At 47.3% G+C, this 26,229-nt stretch overlaps 1 protein-coding gene across 2 annotated transcripts in view; it reads left to right on the forward strand.

The window, feature by feature from the left end:
• The first annotated feature begins 523 nt into the window (after positions 1–523).
• Positions 524–26,229, forward strand: part of SH3KBP1 (SH3 domain containing kinase binding protein 1) — a 319,293-nt gene continuing 293,587 nt past the window's right edge. The window contains exon 1 of one of the 2 annotated variants that reach the window (XM_037157523.2): positions 524–829. In XM_037157523.2, coding sequence (XP_037013418.2) covers positions 826–829 — 4 coding nt within the window. In that variant the 5' untranslated portion in view covers positions 524–825. The remainder of the gene's footprint in view (positions 830–26,229) is intronic. The other variant, XM_037157522.2, reaches the window with a different exon arrangement.

Raw genomic sequence — 26,229 nt, forward strand, 5'->3', positions numbered from 1 at the left:
CCAACAGCCCCTTCTGTGAAGCCTTATTCTGAGTTGCTTCGATGCGCCCAGGGTCACTCTCAGCAGGTGCACGACCCCTCACCTGTCCATGGTCGGCCCTCCCCCAGCCTGTCCTCCAGTTCTGGTCTCGCCTTGCGCTGGGTTCCTTCCACCTTCTTTCCTACTGGCCCCTTCACTCGGACACCCCCTCCCCCACAGATCCCACCTCCTCGGGTCTCGAGGAGTCTCGCGGCATTTCCCGGGGCGTTAGCCTGCCGCCGCGGGTGGGGGGCGGCTTCCCACAGAGCTGGGTCCCTCCCCAGCGGGCGGTGATGGGGGCGCCCAAGCGCCGCAGCCACGGGAACGCTCCGCCCACCGCAGGCCCCGCCTTCGGGCCCCGCCCCCTCCCCAGCTGCCGCGCGTCCCCGGCAGGCGGAGCCGCAGGAGCACCGCGGCGGCGGCGGCGAGGAGGAGGGGAGAGCAGGCAGCGCGGCCGCGGCTGCCGGCGCAGGTCTGGGCGGCGCTTTTTTTTTTTTTTTCGCAATTTCCACTCGCGGGGAGCAGGAAACCCGGCGCAGCCGGGCGCAGCGGGCCGCGATGCATCAGCAGCAGCAGGAGTCGCCCCGGGGCAGTAGCGACAGCAGCAGCAGAGGCAGCACCGGGCGGCGCTGAGCCGCGGCGGCCGCCGCTACAGAAAAGGAAGCCGGCCCAGCTGCCGCGTCCCGACCCCTGCGCCCCAGTCCCGGCGCAGCGAGACTCCAGCGCCCCGACCCCGGCGCCCGTATCCCCGCGCCCGCCTCCGCCAACTTTCACGCTGCCTTGGCGGCCCGACCCGGCTCAACGCCAATGGGTGAGTGGAGGGCCGCCCGCGCCCAGGCGCCCCGGTGCCTACCTAAGCCTGGGGGCGGCGTGCCTGTTTCAGAACCGCGGAGCAGGGCAGGGAGTCCCGGGGGAGGGCCCCTTCGGGTGACACCGTGGTGGGCGCCCTGCCTGCCACGCGCACCCCCATTCACTCCCACTCGCACCCGCGTTCCTGCCAAGCCCGCGCGGCGCTGACGGGAACCCCCCCGGGGGCCTCGGTGGAGGACCGCGGGGGCTGGCTTGGGACCGGTGGGCTGAGGGATGCAGGGGGTGTGGTTGGCTTTTCGGGTGGGCGGGGAGAGTTTGGTTTTGGCCATTTTCTCGCCCCAGCGCGCCCTCCTCTGCGCTGAAGGCGCGGGTACCAGGAGCTGGTGGGTTCCGGCTCTGTGTGGGGCTCGCGGTGCCTGCCTTGACCGTCGCTGGGGAAGCCGGATTCTTGTGGTCTCGGGGCGGCCGGGTACTGGGTTGCCTTTGCTGGGGGCTGGCGTTGTGGGGCGCGGGAAACGCCCCAGTACCCGGTTTGGCGCGCCACCCTCGGGACCTGGGCGCCTCTCTTCTGCAGGTCCTGACCCTCTCTCTGCCTGCTTGCCTTCTTCCAGCCCGGGGAGCTATCCGCTCCGTGGTGCTCAAAGGCCACTTCTCACATCCTCTAAGTCTGCAGGCTCCAGGGAACTGGAAAAGGCGATCCAGTCCTTGATATCCGATCGAACATTAGTTTCAAGGCAATTAACCCTTAACCCAAGCCCCCTCCTGGGTTCCATCTGGTATAGACCCCTGAGCATTGAAGCCACCTTGCTGTCCAGAGGACTTGACACTTAACTAGGCAAAGGACTTGTGACTGCCTTGGCTAGGAAACGTTTGGTCCACTCAGCCAATATTCTGGCTGGCAGCCAGTCTCTCTCTTTCATACCTTTGGCAGGTTATTTTAGGGTGTTTCTAGGGCAAGTATAGGAAGGCTGTAGATTATAATAAATTATAATGAAGTGGGACCTTTCTCTGTTCAGGTAATAGGGATTTGGGTAGGCTAGTCAGAAAGTGATAGGCGAGCCATCATGGGATGCATATGAAGACAGATGAACTGAAAAGGGAGGTGTAGCTCAGTTAGTTATTGACAGGCAAAGTTCAGATCTCATCTTTGGTCATTTGCCAAATGACCACAGGTTTTCCTTTTCTGAACTGGTGGTGATCTCATGGCTTCTCAGCTTCAGTGTCACTTTTTCCTCAGTGCCTGTCTCTGATCCCCTCACCACCTCCCTCTAAAGTTGTTTCTCTCTTACCCTTTCCCCCACAGCACCTTTTTGTATAACAGTGTTACATATTTATTTTTGTTTAGTATTTATCTCTCCTAACGTAAGCTCCCTGACCATGGGGACAGTGCTGTGTCACCCCATTTTTTTGCTCAGTGCTGTTTTCTGTGGTGCCTGGCGTGGAGCAGGCCCTAACTAAATATTTATTGAATGAATGAATGAATATGAAACCCTCCTACTCTGGAAGACAAAACACAGATCCACACTCTCGTTGTGCTTTGGAGCCCAATAAGATGGTTTAGTTCATTAACAGAAGTATATACTTTAGAATCACCTATCACTTTAGTAGCAGATTGGTTTCTCCATAAGTAACCAAAAATGTTTTGATTGCCTTTCATTTTGGGTGGTTCGCCGGCGAGGATTGCATACACACACAGAAGTCTTCTGGTGCTTTCTGTATCTCAGTAGGGAGAGGACTGAGTCCTATTGAAGAAGAAACAGACTTGTTTATCATTCAAGTCTGAACTGTTTTCATTATCCAGACCCTTCTAAGAAAATTAGAGCATTTTTGCATTTTATAGTCCTTACAAGCTTAATCTTTTTTTTTTTTCCCCACTGTAACCATTACAAACGGACGGGGGTTCAGAAAATGATCTTTATTTATATCAGGTGTTAATAGTTAGAAGCAATAGGAATAAATACTGTCATTTAACTCATTAAAATGCTTATAGTGGGATTTAGGATGTTTGTAGTAGTTTGTGGCTGAGGATCACCTGCTCTTTTCTAAAGCATCTTCAGTGATGTATTCATATTTATGATTATGGACAGGTATTTAACAGTTGATTCTGTATGTCTTCTGATGGAGCCACCTAACAGTGCAGTTTCTCAAGCAGGTGTGTGTGTGTGTGTGCTTATGCAGGTACCTCCCCTGCCCCCGCCCTCCAAGTTTTTGGTTTTCAGTTTTGTTCAGTTTATCTGCTTGAGACATTTGTATTATTATCTGGCCTGATGATGATTTTTCTGCTGATGGATAACACAATAAAACTGTATCATATGGTCTTCAATCTGAAAAATAACTGAAAAGTATCAAATCCTTAGCCCTGAAATGAGGCTGGTTAGTTGTGAAATGGCCTCTTACAAAAGCCTGCTCAGAATATGCCCTCTGAGCTTGCGGGGAGATGCCTACAGTGCCCGATACAGGGTAAGCCTCTTGTAATTACAATTGCACACATATTATTACCACCCAAAGCTGTGAGTAGTGAAGAATTTGCAAGCCCAGCAAATGATTGCCATTTAAAGAATTCCAGAGTAACAACAAAGTTTGGACTGTTTTTAGCAATGTATTGTTTTGGTGGTAGCCTGCTTTATGCTAAACTAAAGCTAAAATGAATACCACTTGTTGGCCTCCACAGTCTCTCGAGTTAGAAATGGAAGAAGAGGCTCCACGTTTATCACTCATGACTGCAGGTCCATCATGGCACAGGCTTGCCCACCGCCCTGCTCGCCCAGACCTCAGTCGTTTCCTCTCTGACCACTTCAGTTCTTTCTGTATTGCTGACATCCTCTCATCAACTCTTGTTTTTGTCATTGTTTTAAAGTAGGTTGTGTACAGTATTCAATATTCACCCATCCATCTCTCCATCCAACATTTATCAACCTCCTGCTTTGTGCAAGGCATTGTGCTAGGAACAGGTACACAACACGTGCAGACCTGGCAGCTTGCGCTTCTCAGTCTAGTAGAAAAGGTAGATTTGAGTGCAGTGCTCACGACCGTATGTAATGATGGCAGGTCTCATGAAAGGAGATTGGAGAGGGGGGATCTGATTTAGACTGCCAAGGGGTAAGGACAGTGGCATTGAGGTGGTGTTTGAGGTGAAATCTGAAAGTTGAGTAGAAGTCGCCACTTCCCTCCAGCGACACCCCCCGGAACACACCTGGAGTGGAACAAGCAGGTTTTCTTCTCCTTGCAGTGAGGGAGATCGCACACCGTGGGGGCATCACAGCAAGAGGGTGTCAGGAAGGACCACGTATTGGGCTGGGCCCATATCAGGTGCTTATGGGGAGCGTTTAAGGAAGCCAGGTGTTGCTCTGGACTGGGGGCGGCGCAGTCCCATGGCTGGGTGTCTTTAAATGTCTTCTGGAAGCAGGGAAGACTAGACAGAGGCTGTGATGGGTAAAGAAGCAGCAGCCCCTCATTACCCGGGATTGGGGGATATTTGGTGACGTTTGTGGTTTGGACCATGCCCATGCTTTGTCTGTGTTCAGACATGATTACTGAGTGGCCTTGTTTTCATCTTGTCCCTTCCCAGTCAGAGTGGCCTTGTCCGTTGCTGGCATTCTGAGCAAGTTGCTTATGTTCCACAGGAAAGTGCCCGGCCAGCTTCCCGATGGCAGGGACTGCTTTTCTCCGTTCCTGAGTTAAGTAAGTGATGAGTTGGGGCAGAGAATAGGAGGTGGTAGGGGAGGAGAATGGCTTCCTAGTTATATTCTGTGGGTAGTTCCTTATACCAGCCAACTCTAGACCTGGGACTGTTGTTCAACTGTACACAGAATGAATGGATAGTCAAAATGCTATACCAAGGGAAGAGATCCAGAGTAGCGTAGAGCAAGCCGCTGAGAACCAAGAAGTAGGGTGGCCCTTAGTGGGAAAGATGCAGGACAGGAAGACAGAATCCTTTCAATGCGACAGAAGGAGTGTCTCTGATATGGCGGTCTTCGGAGTGTGATACGATTGGTATGAGAAACCAGCAGCATCAGCCCCCCCTGGGATCCCATTAGAGACACAAATTCTCTGGCCCACCTCTGACCTACTGAATGAGGAACTCGGGGGGTGGAACCCAGCAGCCTGTGTACTAATGAGCACACCAGGCGGTTCTGATGCATGCTCAAGGTCGAGTTGAGAAAGCTGAGGTCCAGAGTATGTGGGTCACTGAAGAGTACATGAGCACTCTGGTCATAAAATAAGATGCTGATGGGACACGTGACCTGAGAGGAGAACAGTATGCTCCCAGTTCAGGACAAACCTCTTATGGAGTTGCTAGAACAGTGCGGTGTTGAGTCTTCCGTGAAGCCAGTCCAAGCCAGACCTCCGACACCTGGGCATCAGTGACACTGGCTGGCCCACCTGATTGTTAGTCCCTTCGACGTTTGCTACAGTATCACATAGGTCTTTCCTATCATCCTTTTTTCCTTCCATCCTCTTCAGGAGGGATAGTAAAAATAGGTTGTTGGCATTATTAGGGGTTTCGATATTTGTGATTTTCTGTACCTGGTACCTGTACATTAGTTTCCAATTGCTGCTGTAACAAATGACCACAAATAGTGACACAAATGTATTAGCTTACAGTTCTGGGGGTCAGAAGTCTGAAATGGGTCTTGCTGGGCTGAAATCAAGGTGTCAGCAGGGCTGTGTTCCTTCTGCAGGCCCCGGGGGAGACTCCCTTTACTTACTTTTCCCCGCCTCCAAAGTCTGCCCACATTCCTGGCCTCATGGCCCCTTCCATCTCCCAAGCCAGCAATGGCCAGTCAAGCCTTTCTAATAGCGTATCACCCTGATACTGCCTCTTCAGCGTCCCTTTGCCACATTTGAGGAGGGCAGGGACTGTGTCTGTTTGGTCATCGTGTCCCTGTGCCTGGCACATGGTAAGCCTAAAATGAATACTTTTGTGGAAATTATCATTCCTAACCTTCTAGTTATCTTCACCCAGATATGTCTTAGACACCTCAAACAGAGCATGTCGTACATTGAGCTCAGCATTTCTCTTCCATGGTACTTGTCCTGACTCTTTCATCCCCCATTTCTTTCCTGTCACCTCCATAGATACTCATCTCTTTCTCTCGCCTCCTCTTCCTTCTCTTCTCCCCTCTCCCGGCCCCTCCCAGTGCAGCCAGACCCCAGGTATTTCTGGAATTAACCCCATGTATCTACTATTCTGCAGCTGCTTTAGATCATGAATGTCTTAGCAGAGCCTTTGTGAAGCCCGGCAGCCACCCAAGCTTCTTCTTGCTCCGTGCTCATCCAGCTTGAACTGTGTCTGCATAGTTCCCCTGATGGGGAATGATTTCACTCTCTCCTCTGCCTTGTAGTTTCCCTGTGTTAATTTCCTTTTGATGCTATAACAAAGTAGTGCAACCCCAGGGGCTTCAAACAACTTCAGCTGGTAATTGTATACTTGTATAGGTCAGAGGTCCAAAATGGGGTTTGCTGGGTCAACATCAAGGTGTTGGCAGGGCTGTTTCCTTCTGGATGCTCTGAGGGAGAACACATTTCCTCTAGCTGTTGGAGATGGCCTGGATTCTGTGGCTTGTGGCCACATCAGTCTAACCTCTGCTTTTGTGCTCACAGCTCCTCTCTTACTTTGACCCTCCTTCATTTTATCAGGACTGCTGTATTAGATTCGGTCCACCTGGATAGTCCAGGCTACCCTACCTTAAGGTAGGATACCCTGCTTTAAGGTACCTTAACTTAAGCTAATTAAGTCAAGATCCTTAACTGAATTACATCTGCAAAGACCCTTTTGCCTTGGAAGGTAGCATACTTATAGGTTCTGGGGACTAGAGTGTGATCTTGCGGGGGGACTGTTATTCAGCCTAGCGCACCCCTTGTTCATCTCTTGAGACCTGCTCCAAAGGTTACAGTACAACACTTCACCTTGTATTAAGTCAGTTCGTCTCTGACTCTGTGTCTTTAGTTCCATTGCCCTGACTCACTGCCCAGTATACAGTAAGTGCCCTCTGTTGGCAAGTGAATCAAATGAATAACCCTTTCACCCAAGTGCAGTCACCACTCAAAATTCTCTGAGGCTGTCGGTTGCCAGGAGGTGTGTGCAGTTGTGGAAAATCGCCAGGCAGAGCCTGCTGACAAAGTCTGCTTGCTGACAACTCACAGTGGCCTGCACTGCAGTGGATGAGAAGGATAATGCCACATGCGTCACGTGGCTTCCACAAAGAATGGCAAGTTTTAAGATAGAAAATTCTCTCTGGCAGTGGTTGTCATCTGGGGGCGATTCTGCCCTCCAGGGGGACATTTGGCAGCGTCTGGAGACACTTGGTTGTCACAGCTGGTGGGGGGAGAGCAGTCGAGCTGGCATCTGGCAGACAGAGGCCAGGGACGATGCTACGCATCCTACAGTGCACAGGACAGCCCTCACCCCAGCATTCCCGTCCAAATGTGGGGGAAGCTGGCTCTGAGTGTTACACACAGATGGCCGGAGCCCCATTTCCCTCCTTCATCACCAGCTGCTCTGGAACAGAAGGTTTTCCTCTGTAGCCACAGCCTTTGTTTTATGAATGAGCCATGAAGTCACTAGAGAGCAGGACTCTGGCACCCTTTCACCATTTTGTTCTTGGAGCAAGACGCGTTTAATACAGCTCTTGCTTCTCTTCTGTCAATACCTGAGTCGTGACGTTGTTAAACTTATTTGTTCCATGTTCGGCTCCCCGGGTCTTTTGCCTTCCTAGTGGGATGGGTTTATATGCCGAGCGACAGATGATGTGTCCTTCTGGCACTCTCACGCATTGGTCCCTGGAGCTGAAAAGCTGGGAAGGTCTTTGGCAGTCATGACCTGTGCCATCAGATGATGAAACTGAGACTTAGAGAGGGAAAGTGACATGGCCCCTTGCTGTGGAATTCACCTTCCTTTTAGCTGGGGAGAACTAGCAGTTTATGTAGATGCTCAATGCTGACTAAATACCACGCTCCCACTTCCTCCAATGAGGCTCTACAGGCTGTTTGCCTGGTCAGTGGTATTGAGATATAATTCACACATCTTACAATTCACCCATCTAAAATGTGTAATTCAGGCCATGGCCAGGTAGCTCAGTTGGTTAGATTGTCATCCTGTCCCGATACACCAAGGTTGTGGTTTTGATCCCCAGTCAAGGCACGTACAAGAATCAACCAATGAATGCATCAGTAAGTGGAACATCAAATTGATGTTTCTCTCTGTCTCTCTCTCTGTCAAATCAATACATAAATATTTAAAATGAAATAAAATGTTTAATTCAATGGTTTTTGGTATATTGCAGTATTTTTAAAATTGTGGTGAATATATATATATATATATATATATATATATATATATATATATACCAAAATTTGCCATTTTAACCGTTTTTTAAAAGATTTTATTTATTTGTCTTTAGAGGGGAAGGGAAGGAGAGAGGGAGAGAAATATCAATGTATGGTTGCCTCTTGTGCTTCCCCTGCTGGGAACTGGCCTGCAACCCAGGCATGTGCCCTGACTGGGAATCGAACCACGGTTGTTTGGTTTGCAGGCCCGCACTCAATCCACTGAGCTGAACCAGCCAGGGCCATTTTAACCATTTTTAAGTGCACAATTTAAGTGCCAATAAGGACATTCACAGTGTGTGCAACCAGCACCACTATCTATTTCAAAACCCTTTTCATCACCCCTCCTGATAAGCCTTTAACCTGAAGATTAGAGTCCGTGTCTGCTGGAGGTTCCTGGACCTCCCAGCTGCTTTGGAGAACACTTGCTGGAAGCTGAAGGCTTCCAGTTAAGAATCCACAGGAATGGGATGGGGAGTATAGCTTTGTTGTCTTTTGGTATTTTGGGGTGATGCTTCTTTGGGGAGGTATTTCATTTTTGCTCTGTCCCTCCAGGTACCTCCCTTGGTTACATCCCTTTTGTCCTATGGGGGAATTTTGAATGTCCCTACATCCTGAAGCATTTGTGAGTTCGTTGTTTGAGTAGTTTCCTTGGCAATGACTGGGGTTAATGAAGGATATTTCAATCGTGGGAAAAAACCCAGCAGTGCCTTCACTCGCGGAGGGTTGAGGGAGTTCACGTATACGATACACGCATCGAAATTCCTTCAGTTGGCAAAGGCACACTGGCAACGTGGTTGCTTATGAGCACTTAGTTTTCAACTTGATTGTTATTTTATGGATGAATGTCTTACAGGGAAGCCTGTGGTTTTCATTAGGGGACTTTTAAACAAAGCAGAATATAGCTTGTGGATCTTCAGTGATAAACTGCGTATATTTAGCTTCAGGAAGAAGAAACTAATGAGCAAAAAAAATCCTGTGGTATTTGTCCTCATTGAATTGTGTCCAGTGAGCAAGAAAAAAATCCAGTAAAGGCTTTAACCGATTCCCTCCAGTGCCTTGGGAAGTGGTGGGGCCACCACAAGAGGCTGGTCTGTCCCCCAGGTGTGGGGGACACAGTGGCAAGATGAGGTGCTATTCAGTTCATACTGCTGTTTCTTCCTCTGTATCTTGGATTAAATATTATAAATATGTAGGTGCTCATTAATTTCTCATTTTGCATAACAAAGTTTAAGTCCTCAAGCACCCAAATTCAGCATGTATAGACTGTTTAAATGACCATCTCCTTAAACTTAAACTTCTTCCCAGTCTGTGTGCAAACACCAGCCCTTTGTTTTTGCCAGATTTTTCTGGACTGTTCTAGACTTGGAAGACTTTGGGGCCCTGTTCTGGGTCTGGTCCTCTGGGGCTGCACCACTTTTACCCGTCACACCCCCCCTCCCCGTGTGAAAAGTCTTTAATTAGCTTAGTGCTCTCTCTAATTATTCCAACTAGTTCTCATTTTTGTGCCTGGAGCTAGAAGGAGGTGCTGAATCTTGTTTTGGAGCAGGATTGGAAAACGCCGCCATCTCGGCTTTGCTCTGCCCTCCTCTTCAGGGAGCTGCGTTTTCTGCATCAGACGATCGCACTACTTTCTGGGTGAAACTCCTCTGATGGGAATGGCTTCATACATGGGCTTTGCCTTTCTCCTGCTTTGATGATTAAAAAAAAAAAAACAAAACCCAAAAGCTTCTTCACAGGAACAAAACGGGACAGGTTTTCACCACTTAATCAGTGACGTCTCGCTATTCCTTTGTTCTCAATAAAATATTAGATGGAGAATAGAGGTGTCAACTTCAGTTGTCTGTTAATTAGCTCATCAGTGATACGGAAAGCAGGTTGGGCACAGTAAGTGTTTGTGAGTTTGATGGTGATTATCTTTCTCTTGGCTTAATTGCTACCTTTGTCAGAAAGGAGAGCAATCAGCTTCCGGGAGGGGTTGGGGGGAGAGTGAGAAGTGTAGAGGTGTCAGCAGTTCAGGAAAAACTTTCAAAGGGGAAGCAGTTCATGACATTCATCTGTTTCTTGGGCATAGAGACCACAGCTGCTTGCCAGAGAAATGTTTAAATTATTTTTTAAACTTAGTGTTTAGACCAGGTCATATATCTGCATGATCCCAACTTGAAAAGGTGGTGAGTACTTGGCGTGACAAGCCTCCTTCGAGTCCCAGCCCTCCTGCTGGCCCGTGACCTCCCCAGAGGCCGTTGGTATTTTATTTCCCATGAATTTGCTCCAGGCAGATTTCACGTGTTTACCAGCAGACAGGAGTTTCTGTTATTTTCTTCTTCGTTTCACCTCATGATTCATTGATGAGAGGAGAACTCATATCTAGCTGGTGATTTTTCCCGTGGGGATGTGCCTTGGAACTCTGTGCCTGGGTCCTTCTTATCCAATATTGACCGAGGGACAGGTGTATTTTGGAAGAGCTCTCTAGGAGATTCTACTGTGTACTGCAGTTCAACTGATGTCAATCTTAACTGGTAGAAACTTTATCCTGGATCTTAACCAGTCTGGGCCTCATTTTTCAACTGAGTTAGAAAGTGTCTTCCCACTTTCTTGTCCTGTGTGTAGTAGGGACTTTAAGTGAGGAAGCCAAGCAGAGCCTGCTCACCAGAAAAGGGGCATTTATTCCAGGGCCACCGGACCTCTCCGGGAACCCAAGGGCCCTAGGGGTGGGCCGGCTGCCCATCATGCTTCCTGGCCATGTCCCTGTCCCTGTCCCCTTCTCTGCATGCAACTCATTCACAGGGCACACACCCCAGCTCCAGTCACTTAAGACTTGCTTCGGTCCCAGTTATTATTTCCTGTTAGTGAGGCTCTGAGCCCAGTGGGGTTGGCGTCACCCTCTGGGCACACACACGCGTTTGCTCCACGCCCACACCAGTTCTGAGCTGTGTAAATGTCTCAGGAGGGCCTACGTGGTGCCCAGTGAGTATATGCCAGATGCTGACACACAGGACGACGTGCAGGAAGCCCTGCCCCTGGACCACTGCAGTGGGGTTGGGGTGTGTGGAATGAGGGTGTTTGAAACCCTTAAAACTCAGAACACCTGAGAGTGCCTGGGATCGTTTTTTTTTTTTTCCTGGCTTTCTTTTGACAAAGGGGTGATTGGTGATTCGAGAAAGTTCCATCTTCAGAGTCCCTTTCACAAGGTCCCTTGAAGAAGGGCTTCTGGCAGCATCAGCCACAGTGAATAATAGGGTTATTTTTACCCTTTGTAAAATAGGGTAAAATACTGTGCTTCTGAGTGAATAATAGGGTTATTTGTAGCCTTTGAGACCCCACGTTGTGTAACTGAACTTGGGTTCTTCTTTTGAGTTGGCAGCTCTTAAAAAATGTGGATGTGACTTTGGGGTACTTGCATGGGCTGGTGATAGCATGCTGTGCGGGCGGGGTACAGTTGTGACATTGTCTGGCCCTTTTAGGGAACCTGTGGGTTTTTAAGTGGAGGAAGAGATGAAGACATTGTGATAAACAGCCACTGCCTGGCAGAGAGATGTAGGGAAAAGGGGGGCAGGGGACTGTCCCTTTAGTATCTGGCTGTCTGCCTTTCACCAGCCTTGTGCCTTCTGTCTGTCTGTCTCCCACCTTCTTTTTGTCCCCTCACCCTTTCCCTCATTCCCCAAATATCCTCCTCACGCCCTCTTTCCTAGTAACCCCTCCACCCACTCCTCCCTTCCCCCACCCTCTCTCCGGCAGGCCCTTGTTCCTCCCACCTTCTCTCCCCCACCCTCCACCCTCTCACCCCTCATTCCCCCCACACCTTCTCTTTACTCCCACTTTCTTTCTCGCCAAATCTTCTCTTCCCTCCTCCCCTCAATGCCCACTTCTCCCCTCAGCTACCCCTCCCTCCACCCAACCTCTGTCGACCCTCCCTCCCTCCCGTTCTCTCCCTTCCTCTCCCTCTCAGTACCTTTTTCGTGCCCCCTTCTCCCTGTCCCCTTCCCTCACTCTCTCTCCCCTTCCCTCCTCCTCTTCCATCCCTGTGTCTATCATCCTTCTCCTCGCCCACAGCCTTTCTCCATATCCCCGTCTACACACTTCATCTCCTCCATACTGCCTGTCATTTCTTTCCCTTCTTACTAAGCCCCTCCCCTTTCTCCCTCCTCCTTCTCTTTCTCACCCTTTACCTCCGCACTGCTTCCCCATCCCCCTCTGCCCCCAACTCCCCCTCTTTTCCCCAGCCCCTCTGTCTGCCTCACGCCTCTCTCTCCTCTCATCTCTCCCCTGTCCCTCTGTCTCCCGTTGTCTTTCTCCCCTGAACCCCCAAGTCTGTGGTCTCTTCCCTCTGCTCTCTCTTCTCTCTCTCAACTCTTCCTCTCTCCCTTTTCCACACTCCTCCCAGTTCTTCCTTTAAACTTTCCCCCATGCGGTATTACCCCATGCCTTAGGGTTTTCTACTGATGTCACCACTTCCTTTGCTCAGTAGAAAGTATTGTAACCCATGAAACTAGGTGAAATGATCATTTTTTCTTCTTTTTTTAAAAAACTGATTGCAGACAGAGGGGAGAGCAGGGAGAAAAACATCCACGTGATAGAGAAACGTAGACTGTTTGCCTGTTGCATGAGCCTTGACCGGGCACGGAACTGGGAATTGAACTAGTCACTTTTCCCTTTGCAGGTAGACACCCAAGCAACTGAAGCACACTAGTCAGGGTGGAAACTGTCATTTATAGAGTGTAGTCTAAGGTCAAGAGGGCCACGGGAGGATGTGTGGTGCCTCGGGGAAGAGGAAACCTTTGGGGAGGGTGCCCCCAGTACCCACCTCGGGGAAGGGCTCCTGCCACCTCTTAGGGCAGGGAGAGTTGAGGACTGGAGTGACCGGACATGGGAGGTCTCCCCAGCCCACAGCCTCAGGTGGCCCCTTTAAGAGCAGCTCCCTGCTGGTGAGCAGGCCCCATCCTCGAGTGAAGGGAAGGGTGGGTGTGTCTTGTTCTAGCTCCAATGTTCTCTAACCTGAAGCAGATGGTTTTTGTTATAAATATATAATGAGTATATTATAGAGATTAAAAAATAGGAAGCAGGAGAATTTAACTTGACCACCTGTACTGTACCCCAATACAACCACTAAAATTTCATTTTGGCATATGTCTTTGCAGACTTTTTACTGTATGCTTGTGGGTGTACGTGCATTCTTTTGTGTGTGTGTGTGTGTGTGTGTGTGTTATGCATCTTGTTTTTTGTCACTTCCTAGTCATCTTCAAAGCCAGTCTTTTTAGTAGCCGAACATTTTGAGTTCCTGAATCTTAACTTTGTAATCGTTTCTCTACCATCTAAGCATTTCGGTCCCTTCCATTATGTTGATAGTATAAGTAAGGGTGTGATGTACATAATTTTCCTGTTTATCCTTTAAGAAAATCAGGTTGTAGGCAGGGCAACATTTCATAGCCACTCTTTGTGTTAATAGCCTCTAAATGACAGGAATGGTCCATGAGGATGGTAATGAAGAGGAGTTTTGTCCACAGGGCTTCTTACATGCGGATCTGCTGGGTACCTGCTGTCCTTGTGTTTCCCCTCAGTGTTAGTTCAAGAGACTGTGCTCACATGGTTTATTATCCCTTCTGTACCATGCGTGCACATGTGTGTGTGTGAGAGAGAGAGAGAGAGAGGCACACACACACAGTGGGGGGCGTGGTGAGGGGAGGGAGAGAGAAGGAGGTCCCTGAAGGAGACAGCTTGTGGGGCTTTCCTATTCCACAGCACTGTAGGACTTAAGCATCGCATTTTGTGATGATTAATCCTGGTTTAAGGCTCAGGTGTGAGGCTAGGGGATGCATAGTGAAAGGTGAAACTCTTGGGGATTTGGTTTCTTCTCTTTCTTTCCCCTTCCCTCCTTGCTTTCACATCACGCCCTGACCGGCATTTAAAGGATCCTTGTTTCCCAGACCTTATGGAAAACTGTGCTGAAGGTCCTACATCCTCAGTGTGACCCTGTATTTGCTTAGGATATGGTTCCAAGTCCCATGCTGACAAGGGAAAGGTCGTGGCTCAAATAGCCTTCCTGTGGTTTCCAGGCTTAGCTTTGAGTCATCATCATACGCACCCCTAAAACATACTGTGCCTCCGGCTTCAAAGGGCACCAGGTAAGGGTGGCTAGGAGTCCAGGACAGGCCGGGAGAACCATCTTAAAACCTTGTCTTCTTGACGCGTTTCGTCAATGGACAGCATTCTGTAAAGTATTCGCTCAGTCGTCCGATGTCAGTTCATGTATGTGGAAAAAAAAAGTACTTGAATATTTATGATATTCTCTCTGGCGCAAGTCTTCGTGAAAGTTCTAAACTCCACGATGCATGTTAGAAGGCAGAGGTAGCTACGATAACTTGCGCCAACTTCCTCTCTTTGTTACATTTTCAAATTGCCAGCAAAACTGGCCTGCACTGGTAGGCCAGATGAGAACGTGGACTCAATACTGCTGCATATTGGAATTCGATTAAGTTCTACAAGTGTTTATCGAGTGCCTGTCAAGTGTAAGATCTGATAACAAGAAGAGCTCAAAGACGGCTAATGTTCCACTCCGTGGCACATTCTACTAAACTTTCATTTCCCTTTCAGGGGGACATTGTGATGTGATCATTTCATGAACCACACAATGGAATGAGCAGTTAAACCACGGGGTGTTTGTTGGAACAAGTTCTGTTTATCCAGAAATAGGATAAGGTGTCAATCTGAGGAACACACGTCAAGTTAGAAGACAACTTTCTGAGATATGACAACATTTAGTGAGTCTTTGAAACTCCCTCCTCATGGGGAGTTCAAAGGCACAGGTACCTACGCATTTGTCTAGGAACTCTAGAAAAAATGAAGTAGAATAACAGGATTTCTCAAATGAGTAATGCGAAATGCCCTTCATAAGGAAAATATTTTCCCGGAATCCCTATTTTACCTTAAACTTTTAAAACATGTTTGTTAGCTTTTTGTTTGTGTTATTATCGCAGTAAAAGATACACAATATAAAATTTACCATTTTAACTTTTTAATGGTGGTAACATATACATAACATGAAATATACCATTTAACCATTTAGAATGCGCGGTTCAATGACATTAAGTACATTCACGATGTCATACAGCTGTCAACACCATCCCTCTCCAGAATGTCTCATCATCCCCACGTGACAGTGCATAGCTATTAAACACTAACTTCCCATCCCATCTCCCCAGGCTCTTTCTGTCTCTGAGATTTGGGGCACTCCATAGCCCTCATATAAAGGGAATCATATAGTCTTTATTCTTTTAAAAATAGTTTACTTATTTATTTTTAGAGAGGGGAAGGGAGGGAGAAAGAGAGGGAGAGAAACATCAATGTGTGGTTGCCTCTAGTGTGCCCCCTACTGGGGACCTGGCCCACAACCCAGGCATCTGCCCTGACTGGGAATTGAACCGGCGACCCTGTGGTTCACAGGCCAGCACTCAATTCACTGAGCCACACCAGCCAGGGCCAGTCTTTATTCTTTTGTGACTGGCTTATTCCACCTAGTGTACTGTCTTCCATGTTCATCCATGGCGTCACATGTGTCAAAAATTCCACTCCTTTTTAATTGCCTCGAACTTGTAAATAATAATGGCATTTGAAAATATAGGCATTTAATTAGGTAGAAACTTCCTTTGCTTTTAGCTCATCTGTAAGTATGAGCCTGAAACAGATAAACAAATTAAGTATAAAGTAATCCAATTAAGCTCGCATCAACACTAATGGGAGACAAGATGGTGTGTTTCAGAAATGAAGTCATTGCTGGTTTGACAGCGCACACACTGCTTGGTGTTGCCCAGTCTTTTGCATTCACTTTTCTTTTTTGTGTTCATCTCTCTCTCTCTTCAAACCACTGTGAGAATCCTTCCTTCATGCAGTGCTCTCTGAGACCTTTTCACGTGGTACTGTGCTTTGCAAACCAGTGCTGGACGCAGATATGCTATTTGACACATTCAGACTCGATGCCGTGTGGACGGCGTCTAGCATCATTATAGAACATACACTCGTGAAGCCGTCCTCCGCCGTGCGCTCTGGCTCCATCCTCTTCCCTGTTCTCTAGAGGAGACGGCCATCATGAGTCTTTAGAAAAAAATCATCTTTTCCTTTTTCTTTAAGAAACAGTTTTATTACTTCCATATGTATGTCCTAAAAACATATTGTCTGATTTTGCTTGTTTTTTTTTTTTATTCTATGAAACTGGCACCCGCACTGCACAGCGACTTCTGATTTGCTTGTTGTCTCTCATTTGGTACTACATGCATTTGTCCTGTCTGACATTCCGCTGTTTGAACATGTCACCGTGTACTTACTCTTTTTTTTAAAGGTTCTATTTATTTATTTTTTAGAGAGAGGGGAAAGGAAGGAGAAAAAGAGGGAGAGAAACATCAGTGTGTGGTTGTTCCTTGCACGCCCCCAATTGGGGACCTGGCCTGCAACCGAGGCATGTGCCCTGGCTGGGAGTTCAACCAGTGGCCTTTTGGTTCGCAGGCCTGTGCTCAATCCACTGAGCTACACCAGCCAGGGCTCTGCTTATTCCTTCCATTGGTGATGGACCGCTGCATCACTCCCAGGTTTTTGCTATTATAAATGGACCGAGTATTACCATTCTTTTATTTTTTTTAAATCCTCACCTGAGGATACGGTTATTAATTTTGGAGAGAGAGGAAGGTGAGATGGGTTGGGGGGAGAGAGAGAAACGTTGGTGTGACAGAGAAACATCAATTGGCTGCCTCCTGTATGCACCCCGACTAGGGATCGAACCCACAACTTAGGTTTGTGCCCTAATTGGGAACCTACCCTGTGACCTTTTGGTATATGGGATGATGCTCCAACCAACTGAGCCATTAGAATGGCCACCATTCTAATAAATGTCTGCAGGTGCACATGAGACTTGTGTTTTTTAAAGGTGTATACCAAGGAGTGATTTTGCTGGGTTTCATGTTGCTGGATTTTTCAAGCGGTTGTGCCCATATGTGTTCCCAGTAAATGAGTGAATGAACAAACTCATGAATGAAGATGAAAACTCCTCATTGGAGGAGAGAGTATGTGAGTTTTAGAAGTGAGTACCTGATTGCTTTTCAGAGTGTGTACTCCCAGAGTGGAAATGTCTCTGCTGCTTCCATTCTCACCACCATTTGGTATCCAGATATATTAGGGTGGAGGGTGAATTGCTGTCCCAGAGAGCCCAAGATAGCATAGCTGTCTGTTTTCCTCTTGGGCCACTGACTACTGGACCATTCAAGCTGGGTGAATGGCTTTGCTTTGCAAGGTTATCAGGGCTGGCTTTCTTCTTTCTTGTCGCTCCTCCCTCATTTCTAGATTGTTGCCTTTGTTGGCACAGTGGGAGCTGGCTCACTAGTGAGCTGGGAAAAGGAAGTGCAGGGTGGACAGCTCCCCTCTTTAAAGGATGTGACCTGGAAACTGCTCATGTCAGTCCCACCCACAGTCCATAGGTGAGAACTCAGCTACAGTCTCAGCTCTAGTAGTGGCTGAGTCTGGAGGGATATCATCTCCAGCCAGACAGCCATGTACTCAACACAGACTGGGGTGGGGGGTGTATTACATTTCCTAGTCCCGCTGTAACAAATACCTCAGAATTAATGGCTTAAAACAACACGGAGTTATTGTCTTACAGTTCAGCAGGTGGGAAGTCCAAATGGGTCGTGAGGGCTGGTTCCTTCTGGAGGCTCTGTGGAGGATCTGTTTCCTTTGCCTTTTTCAGCTTCTAGAAGTGGCCCACATTCCTTGGCTGCTGACCCCTTCCTGGCATCCGTCCAACCTCAGCGTCTGTCATTACATCATCTCTGACTCTTCCACCTCCTTGTTCTACCTTTTAAATACCCTTGTGATTACACTGGGTTCACACAGATAATCCTCATCTCAAGATCCTCAACTTAATCATCAACTTAATCATGTCTGCAAAGTCTCTTTGGCAAGTTAGGTGATACAGTCATGGGTTCTGGGAATTATCATATAGACATGTGGTTGGGGGGCATTATTCTGTCTCATAAGGAGGGAGGGAGGAAGTCTATTTCTAAAAGGAAGAAGGGGGTACTGGGTGAGAACGATCACTCTGCTGCATGATATGACTACATTTTTGCCAGTCTCGTGGCTGGGGATATGTTTTAAAGGTGTTAAACTGTCAGAGCTGGTAAACTCGTTGAAGATAGGACTTTGTTTTCTTACTCTTTGCTTCCTGAGGGTCACATGTCTAAATTACATGAGCAAAGCGTGTTTTTGAGGTCTACATCCCTTGCGCATGAATAACTCTCCTCTGTCAGTCCTCTGTTTGCCACGTTCCCTTTGTGAAGGCCATTTCCAATTGGTCTTCTACTTGTGCTTTGCTCAGAGAAGCTGTCAGAGCAGCTGGCATCCCTGGAATTAAATACACGCTGTGTACTAAGAGCCTGGCACATAGTAGGGACTTCGTTACAAACTAAAAGAAAGGCCACACTGGCACACTGTACTAGACTGAGCCGTCTTGTATGTAAAAACTCCCTTATCATACATTTTGTGTATACAGTAGGTGTGCTGATCAAACTTGCCTTTCCCAATACTTTCTGGCCCTCCAGCTTGTGTTCATCTGTGTGTGTGTATGTGTGTAAGAGAGACAGAGAGAGAGAGATGGACTCATTGTGTCTTCATGAAATTCTTATGTTGAAATCCAATCCCCAATGTGATGGTATTAGGGGGTAGGGCCTTTGGGAGGTGATTAGGTCATGAGGGTGGAGCCCTCGTGATGGGTTAGTGCCCTTAAAAGAAATGACAGGAGGAAGCGTTTCTTCCCTCCTTCTCCTTCTCTCTCCCCCTCCCTCAGTGTTATACCTGCTCTCGATCTTGATCTTGGACTTTCAGCTCCAGAACTGTAATGCATAAATGTTTGTTGTTTAGGTCACCTGTCTACAGTATTCTTGTTATAGCAGCACAAACTAAGACAGCATTGGAGAGAAGGGGCAAATGTGAGCGCTATGGTGGTATCTCTGAGTTTGTCTCATTGGTGGAAGACCGCAAATGTTTACAACAATGTTGATAGATACATAGAAGTTTTGGGAAGTAACCAAGTTTGAATCATCTGAAATTATACTTCTTTTTTCTTTCAGTCCAGATGTAGAAGTAACATAAAAACAAATCAGTACTTACTTATCTGTCCAGCAAATTCAGTGTCTTAAAATGGGGTGCTGGACTCAGTCCTGTGGGCTGAGAGCGGGTGCTCAGAGCACTGGGCTTCTTAGTAGGGAAGGTTGTGGGACGGGTCTGTGGGAAGGTTGCTGTGGGGGATATCCTGGAAATGCACTGTAGAAAATAATCTTAGGATTGCTGGGAGCTGTGAGAGCCAGACCAGCTGTCTCAAAGTGGCCTGTGGTGTTTTTCAAATCTGGAATTGCCAGTGTTGGAGCATCAGATTAAGGTTTCACATAACATTTTAGATCCCTGGCTGCTGTTAAAGATCACACTTTCTGGTGACCTTGGACTGGCATTCCTGCTTATCTGCAGTGAGGGCAGATCTATCTGTTCAGGTGGGCGAGCATGTGGCTTCAATTTGCCGTGGTCCCCACCACCCTCTATTGCATCCACAACATGAGCTGTGATTGACAGTCAGTTGCTAGAGATAATCAAGTCCATGCCGTTTTTCCCGGATCTCCTTCCCCTCTTGGGCGCCTTGCCTACCATAGACCACTGAGTTGCCCTTTAAACACTTCTAACCTTAGGAGTTTGACTTCTCTCCTGCAATTATAACTAGCTTGTGCTCTCTTTGGTGGGGGCTGAATCATTCTTTCAGAGGGAGTTGCTGAAAATTTGCAGGTCATAATGACTATGTAAATCTCTAGGTGGAAATGCTATTTGATGATCGACTCCAGCTCACTCTCCTTTGAATGCTCCAGTCACACCCAGCGGGGCTGGTGTGTTTTTCATCTTATTACCCTGGTACCACCGTGTGTCTGCCTGGCCCATGAGTGAGAAAAACCAATAGTTCCCAATGTGCCAGGCTCCTCTCACTTACCCGAGCTTTAATTCAAGCACCCAAATGCTATCCGTGTCTGCTGCTCTTTCTTTAGACCAGCTTTGTCAGTGACATTGGCTGCTGACTCGTGTGTGCTCGTTCTGTGCTGGATGTGCCTTGGGAGTTGCTGTTTTAAAATAGATTGTCCTGTCAAGAGCATCCAGGTGGTGGACCTTCAGTGGTAGGAAAACATATTTAAAGGCATAGCATGACTGGAGAGTTTGGAATCACCCATTTAGGGATGTCTTTTAGGGCTGGGATATGGATAAGTAAAACCAGGACCAGTTTGGGGTGTCCCATGGGTAAGCATGTTTCTCTGCTTCACAAGGTGGGGGGAGCTGGATGGGGGTAGGAGCCATGAGGAGGAGCGGGGCCTCATTCTGAGGAGCTCAGATCCTCCCCCACCATCTGGCAGCTTGTTTAGGAATCCTCTATGTTTTTTCTTCTGCCACAGATTGCTTCCTTGTGATAATGGGGGAGCTAAGTTGATAATTTGTCAAATTTATGAGCATCAATTTTTGGATATAAGGTAGGGGAAACTTTCTGTGGTGATGACTCAGGCATCTGCCAGAGTCATTAGTCCTTGGCTGGCCCCAGAAGCACCGTCGCTTCCCTGCCTCCCTTAGGCTCTCCCTGGTCCCATCCCTCCATGTGGCCCTAGGAGTGCGCCTCAGAAATCTTGGCTCTCAGCCTGGAACTGACGAGTTCTTGCTTAGGAGATGGAAGGGAATAGCATGCCTGACTAAAATAATTCATGCCTGCTATAGTCATAATTTCACTTTCCTGGGTTTATAGTTTGTTATAAATGGGAAGAAACCACCAACTGGGAATCAGTTATTTATTTTCGAGTGGTGGGTCATGGACATGTTTTTTATCTTTGCTCTGCTGGAAAATGCAAGGAAATCCGATCTGTTGTAGGCAGACACCATTGCCCCTTCCCTTTCCTCCCTTCCTCCTCACTCCTAGCCCAGATACTTCTGGATGGATACAGGAAGGGTCACTGCTTGAGGAGAGGGCACAGCGCACGTGCTGGCTCAGGAAGCCCCCTCTGGGACTGCAGGGATGCCCCAGACCATGTCGTACAGACTGCTGTTCCTTTGGCACCAAGGTGAAGACCATGGCTGCCTGTCTCTTCCACGCTGGTATCTTGGCACCTGGCGTGGCGTCTCAGCCAGAATGGGCAGCAAAAGAAAAATATTTGTTGAATGAGTGAAAACAACATATGATGTATGACTGCAAAGGCAGAGTCTCATTTCCCCAAAGCGGAAATTGGTATTTGATGGTATCACTTATGCGCATCTCCTGTGCACATCACCTACGGTCAGGAGCGCCTGACAAAGTCAGTGCTGCTCAGTCTTCCCTATTGTTGACCTTGTCATTTTGTAAGGTGTATATACATGTTTGGAAGTATTTTTCTTTTGGAAGATCTGAGGACATAAGTAAAAAATTGTTTGTGATGTGGTCTGTGGGAGAATTTTGGCAGCATGCCAGTATTTGTGCTGCGACCACTCCCACCCTATATGTAAGAGTCTTCCTGTGACCCTTATTTAGGCATTAATAGACTTTTTTTTTGCATTGAACTTGTGCAATGCAAAAAAAAAACAATCAGCCAGTGTTCCTTGTGAAGGGTGTACTGTCCCGCGGGCAGCTGGCAGGCTGTCTTGTATTACTGTCCCCTCCAAACTTTCCTTGCCATGGGTCCCCTACAGAAGAAATCTTCCACTTTATCTTTCTTAGTTGTGGTCAGCGTTCATGCTTGCCACACTTCCTCCTGGGGACGTAATGAAGCACATGCGTGGGCCCTGGGTTGTGCAGAGCAGATTTGAGATAAGGGAGCCAATGTGCTCATTTCTGCACGGTTCTCATCCTGCATTTTAGGGAAGTGTCACTGGCCCCCTGTGCAATGTACGATGTTTTTATTCTCTTTTCCCTCTTGCTGTACTTGATGTTTAGCCAGAACCCAGTCCCTGGCGTTTCGCTTCAGGAATTTTTTTTCTTCCTCTCTAGAGAGTAATTGCTTAGAAACTGCCCTCTTGTCAAAAGCGTAAAGACTCCAGAATCATAAATTGGTAGTGAAAACACCTCTGTCATTTGGCTTAATGTTGTAGCCGTGGCTGATAATTTGGGAGGTTGCGGCACGATGGCAGGTCCCTTTGGAAGCTGCTTGGATTGACTGCACTGTCAGCCGTCTGCTTTTCACTGTGTGATCACTTGGTGACCGATGCACTGTCATGGGCATTGCCGTCTCTCAACACTTTCATGGTTTGGAGAATTCTAGGACCCATATGCTGTTTCACAGGTAACTGAGACTTGCTAAAAATAGAACTTAAAGGGCCCCACTGTTCTGGCATTGGAAAAATCTGGCATTGGCCCTTTATTTGCAGGTCAGCCTTTGTGAGCTGTGAGTACTTTAAAGCCAGGTAATAGGACTCATTAAGCAGGACCTTTGTCATTTGGATTCTGTTCTGACTTTGAACCCTAACTCCCACCTAGTTGGAAAGGGAACCCCACTCTATCGAAATATGGAGTGCTGACCACCACGAGCCCCCCTTCTTCTCCCCACCCTCTATTTAGGAGGATTCTGTTTCTCTGTGCAGCTAGGGTGCTCAACACACACACCCCCCCCAAACCCCACATTGAAAAGAGTGAATTCTTTCTCTCTGGGAATTTATGGTACTGGTCAAACAAATAACCAAAGCAGATTGGCATTCACTAGCTTTGAGTCTGTTAAAGAACAGCACTGAGACGCAGACTCACGTACTGTGGGGCCGGGTGGTCTGAATGGAAATTGTCGTCACTGTACATGGTTACAAATTGATGCATTAAATGATAGTTAAGACTAGGCTTAACTTCCATGGCTCATTTCATAAGTAATAATCTCATTTTACTATCCCCATTCTTGCCCACCTTTGGTTACAGAAATAACTCTGAGTGGGTTTTCTTTTTAAAGATCTGTGTCAAGCAGATAACTCATAAAAATGGCACAGGCGAAGTGTTCCATTTAGAAGTGCCCTGTGACACAAAACTATGTGTGTTTTCTGTCCCTGGGCACTGGTTCCTTTGGAGGTAAGACCTAAGGACGTGAAGGCCAATGGCAGTTAGTGGCATGGAGCCAGGCCTCCAGGGGAGGGCAATTGGAAGTGTTGTGGACTTTGCATAGATAGTTTTTTTTTAAAGATTTTATTTATTTATCTTTAGGGTGTAAGGGAAGGAGAGGGAGAGAAATACCAATGTATGGTTGCCTCTTGTGCGTCCCCTGCTGGGAACTGGCCTACAACCCAGGCATGTGCCCGCACTCAGTCCACTGAGCTACACCAGCCAGGGCTGAATAGATAGTTTTACTTAAGAAAGAATCACTTATTCATCAGGCCTAAACCAAGCTATTATGGCATTTGAAAACCAGGTATATGCCTTTCCTATTGTTGCCAAAAATATTACCTCATAATTAGGAGAATTTTAAGTTCTACCACAATATTAGGCTTAAAACAGCACAGATTTATTGTCTTACTGTTCTGTAGGTCAGAAGTCAGATGTGGGTCTCAGTGGCCTAATACCAATGTATTGTCAGGGCTGCGTTCCTTTCTAGACACTCTAGGGAAATTTCTGTTCCCTTTTCTGGGATTAGAGACGGCCCATATTCCTTGGCTCATGGCCCCCTTCCACCATCTTCAAAGCCTGTGACAGTGGGTCCTGTTCTTTTCATATTGCATCTGACCTTCTCTTCTGACCCAACTTAGACTTTTAAGGAGCCTTAGGATTATATTAGGTCCCCCTGGATAATTCAGGCTGTTCTCTGTATTCTAAGGCCAGCTGATTAATACCCTCAATTCCATCTGCAACATTAATATCCCTTTGCCGGTATGTACAGGTTCCAGGGATTAGGATGTGGCCATCACATCAGGAAGGGTCAAAGGTCAGTTGTTTTGATGGCATCCTGTGCGGAAGGCATCTTCCATCTTTGCAAAGTTTGAGGAAGTGGGCGAGGAGATTCATTTCAATTCAGCAGGCCGTGAAGTTTGTCAGGTGCCTTGCTTCTCTCTGTAGGATTGTCCTAGAGTTTTGATGATCCCAGCTGGGATCCTCACCCAGGGCTGCCCTCCAAGGGCTGCCGGGACTGGGGATGGCCTTGAAAAAGAGCAGGGAGTCGGGGTAGCTGGTAACAGCCGGGCTGACCAGCAAGAGAAGAATGAGGAAGCAGGGAGACAAGGACAGGAAATGACAGACGACTCTGCCCCTTGGGAGGAAGAAAATAGAAGATGGGGTTGGTTACATCTGGCCCCAAAGAAAATAAAAGCGTGGGCTTTTTTGTTGTGTACTTTGTGGTTGATTCCTTTGTTGAGTCGACTTGGACACTCTGGGCTAAATAAATTAGTTTGGTCATGTTTTGGACATGCAATGTACGGCAGCCCCTCCAAGCCCCGGGGGTTCAGTGTGGACACTTGGTGTGCCAGGGGAGGCTCGTCACCGTCCAAACAGCTCTCTGTGGAGAGAGTAACAGCTCAGCTCAAGACCTCGTCCCAGGAGGGCTCTCCTCTGGGGAGTGTAAACTGGTCTGGTACATGCTCCCAGAGCCGCAAACGTGTTCTCAGGAATGCAAAGAAGTAATTTGTTGTGAACCGATGACCTAAACTGGATTGGCCTTTGAAGAATGGTCAGATTCTTTTGGGAAACAATTGAAGGGAGCCTTGTGTGTCTTTTCCCACAGTCCCACGGCCAGGAGGAATGTTACAGGAAAAGCACGTCTCAGACTGATTTTAGCCACTTATTCAGACAATTGTTACCGAGCAGGCACTGGGAGAGCTCCCAGTCTGCTCTTTAAGTTCGGAAAAACTAGCGCTTCCTTGTCAAAGGAGAGACATTCAAGACAGATGTGATGGTAGCTTTTAGCTACCCACACTCCAGGGCCCCCTCTCTGAACGGGATGGACTGATGGTCTTTCTAGATTCTTCTGTGTGGTTCTTGCTAGGGTTGAGATGCCAGCAGGGTATTTTCAGCCGATCCAGAGAGCAGGGAGCCATCGCTCATTTCTCTTATGCTAATTGACCAGTCTGGTGCAGAAGGACTCTGATTAATTAGTCTTTCACCTTCTCTGCAGTGTTCTCTTCTGATGTGGGTACTTCAGATGTGAACTGAGCATGTTTAGGGTAAGGGTTAACTGATATATGGGTACATCTGTATATTACATTGTCTGTTTTTTAAAGGGTGGATTAATTTTTTAAAACCTTTTATTTTTCTTTCTTTTTTTAAAAGATTTTATTTATTTATCTTTAGAGGGGAAGAGAAGGAGAGAGGGGGAGAAACATCAATGTGTGGCTGCCTCTGGTGCGCCCCCTGCTGGGAACTGATCTGCAACCCAGGCATGTACCCTGACTGGGAATCGAACTGTGATCCTCTGGTTTGCAGGCCTGCACTCAACCCACTGAGCTACACTAGATCAGCCAGGGCTAAAACCTTTTATTTTTCATTTAGACTTAAGGAAAAGATGCAAAAGTAGTATAGTTTCCATGCTATCCCTCACTTGGCTTCCTCCAGTGTTCACATCTTATACAATCATAGTACTGTTATCAGAACCAGGAAATTGACAGAAGTGTACTATTTACTAACGATCTTATTTAATTTCATCAGTTTTGCTAATGTCCTTTTTTTGGTTCTAGGATCCTATGCAGGATCCCACTTGCATGTAGTTGTTATTTCTCCTTAGTCTCTTAAAATCTGAGACATTTCCTGCCTTGTCTTTCATTACCTTGACACTTTTGAAGAGTATTTATCAATATTTGATTGAATGTCCCTTAGATTGGGTTTTCTCATGGCAGTGAAATAAATATGACATAAAATTTACCATGTTGACAATTTTAAGTGTACAGTTTAGTGGCATCAAATACATGCACAATGTGGTACAACCATCACTACTATTTCTAGAACTCTCTTTTTATCATCCCAAACAGAAACTTTGTACCCATTAGGTGGTTGCTCTCCACTACCTCCTTCCCCCAGCCTCTAATAGCCTCTATTCTACTTTCTGTCTCTGATTTTGCCTATTCTAGATACTTCATATAAATAGA

Source organism: Artibeus jamaicensis, unplaced genomic scaffold (assembly GCF_021234435.1).
Source record: "Artibeus jamaicensis isolate MK-2021 breed Jamaican fruit bat unplaced genomic scaffold, CSHL_Jam_final scaffold_1283, whole genome shotgun sequence".
NCBI classification, from domain to species: Eukaryota; Metazoa; Chordata; class Mammalia; order Chiroptera; family Phyllostomidae; genus Artibeus; species Artibeus jamaicensis.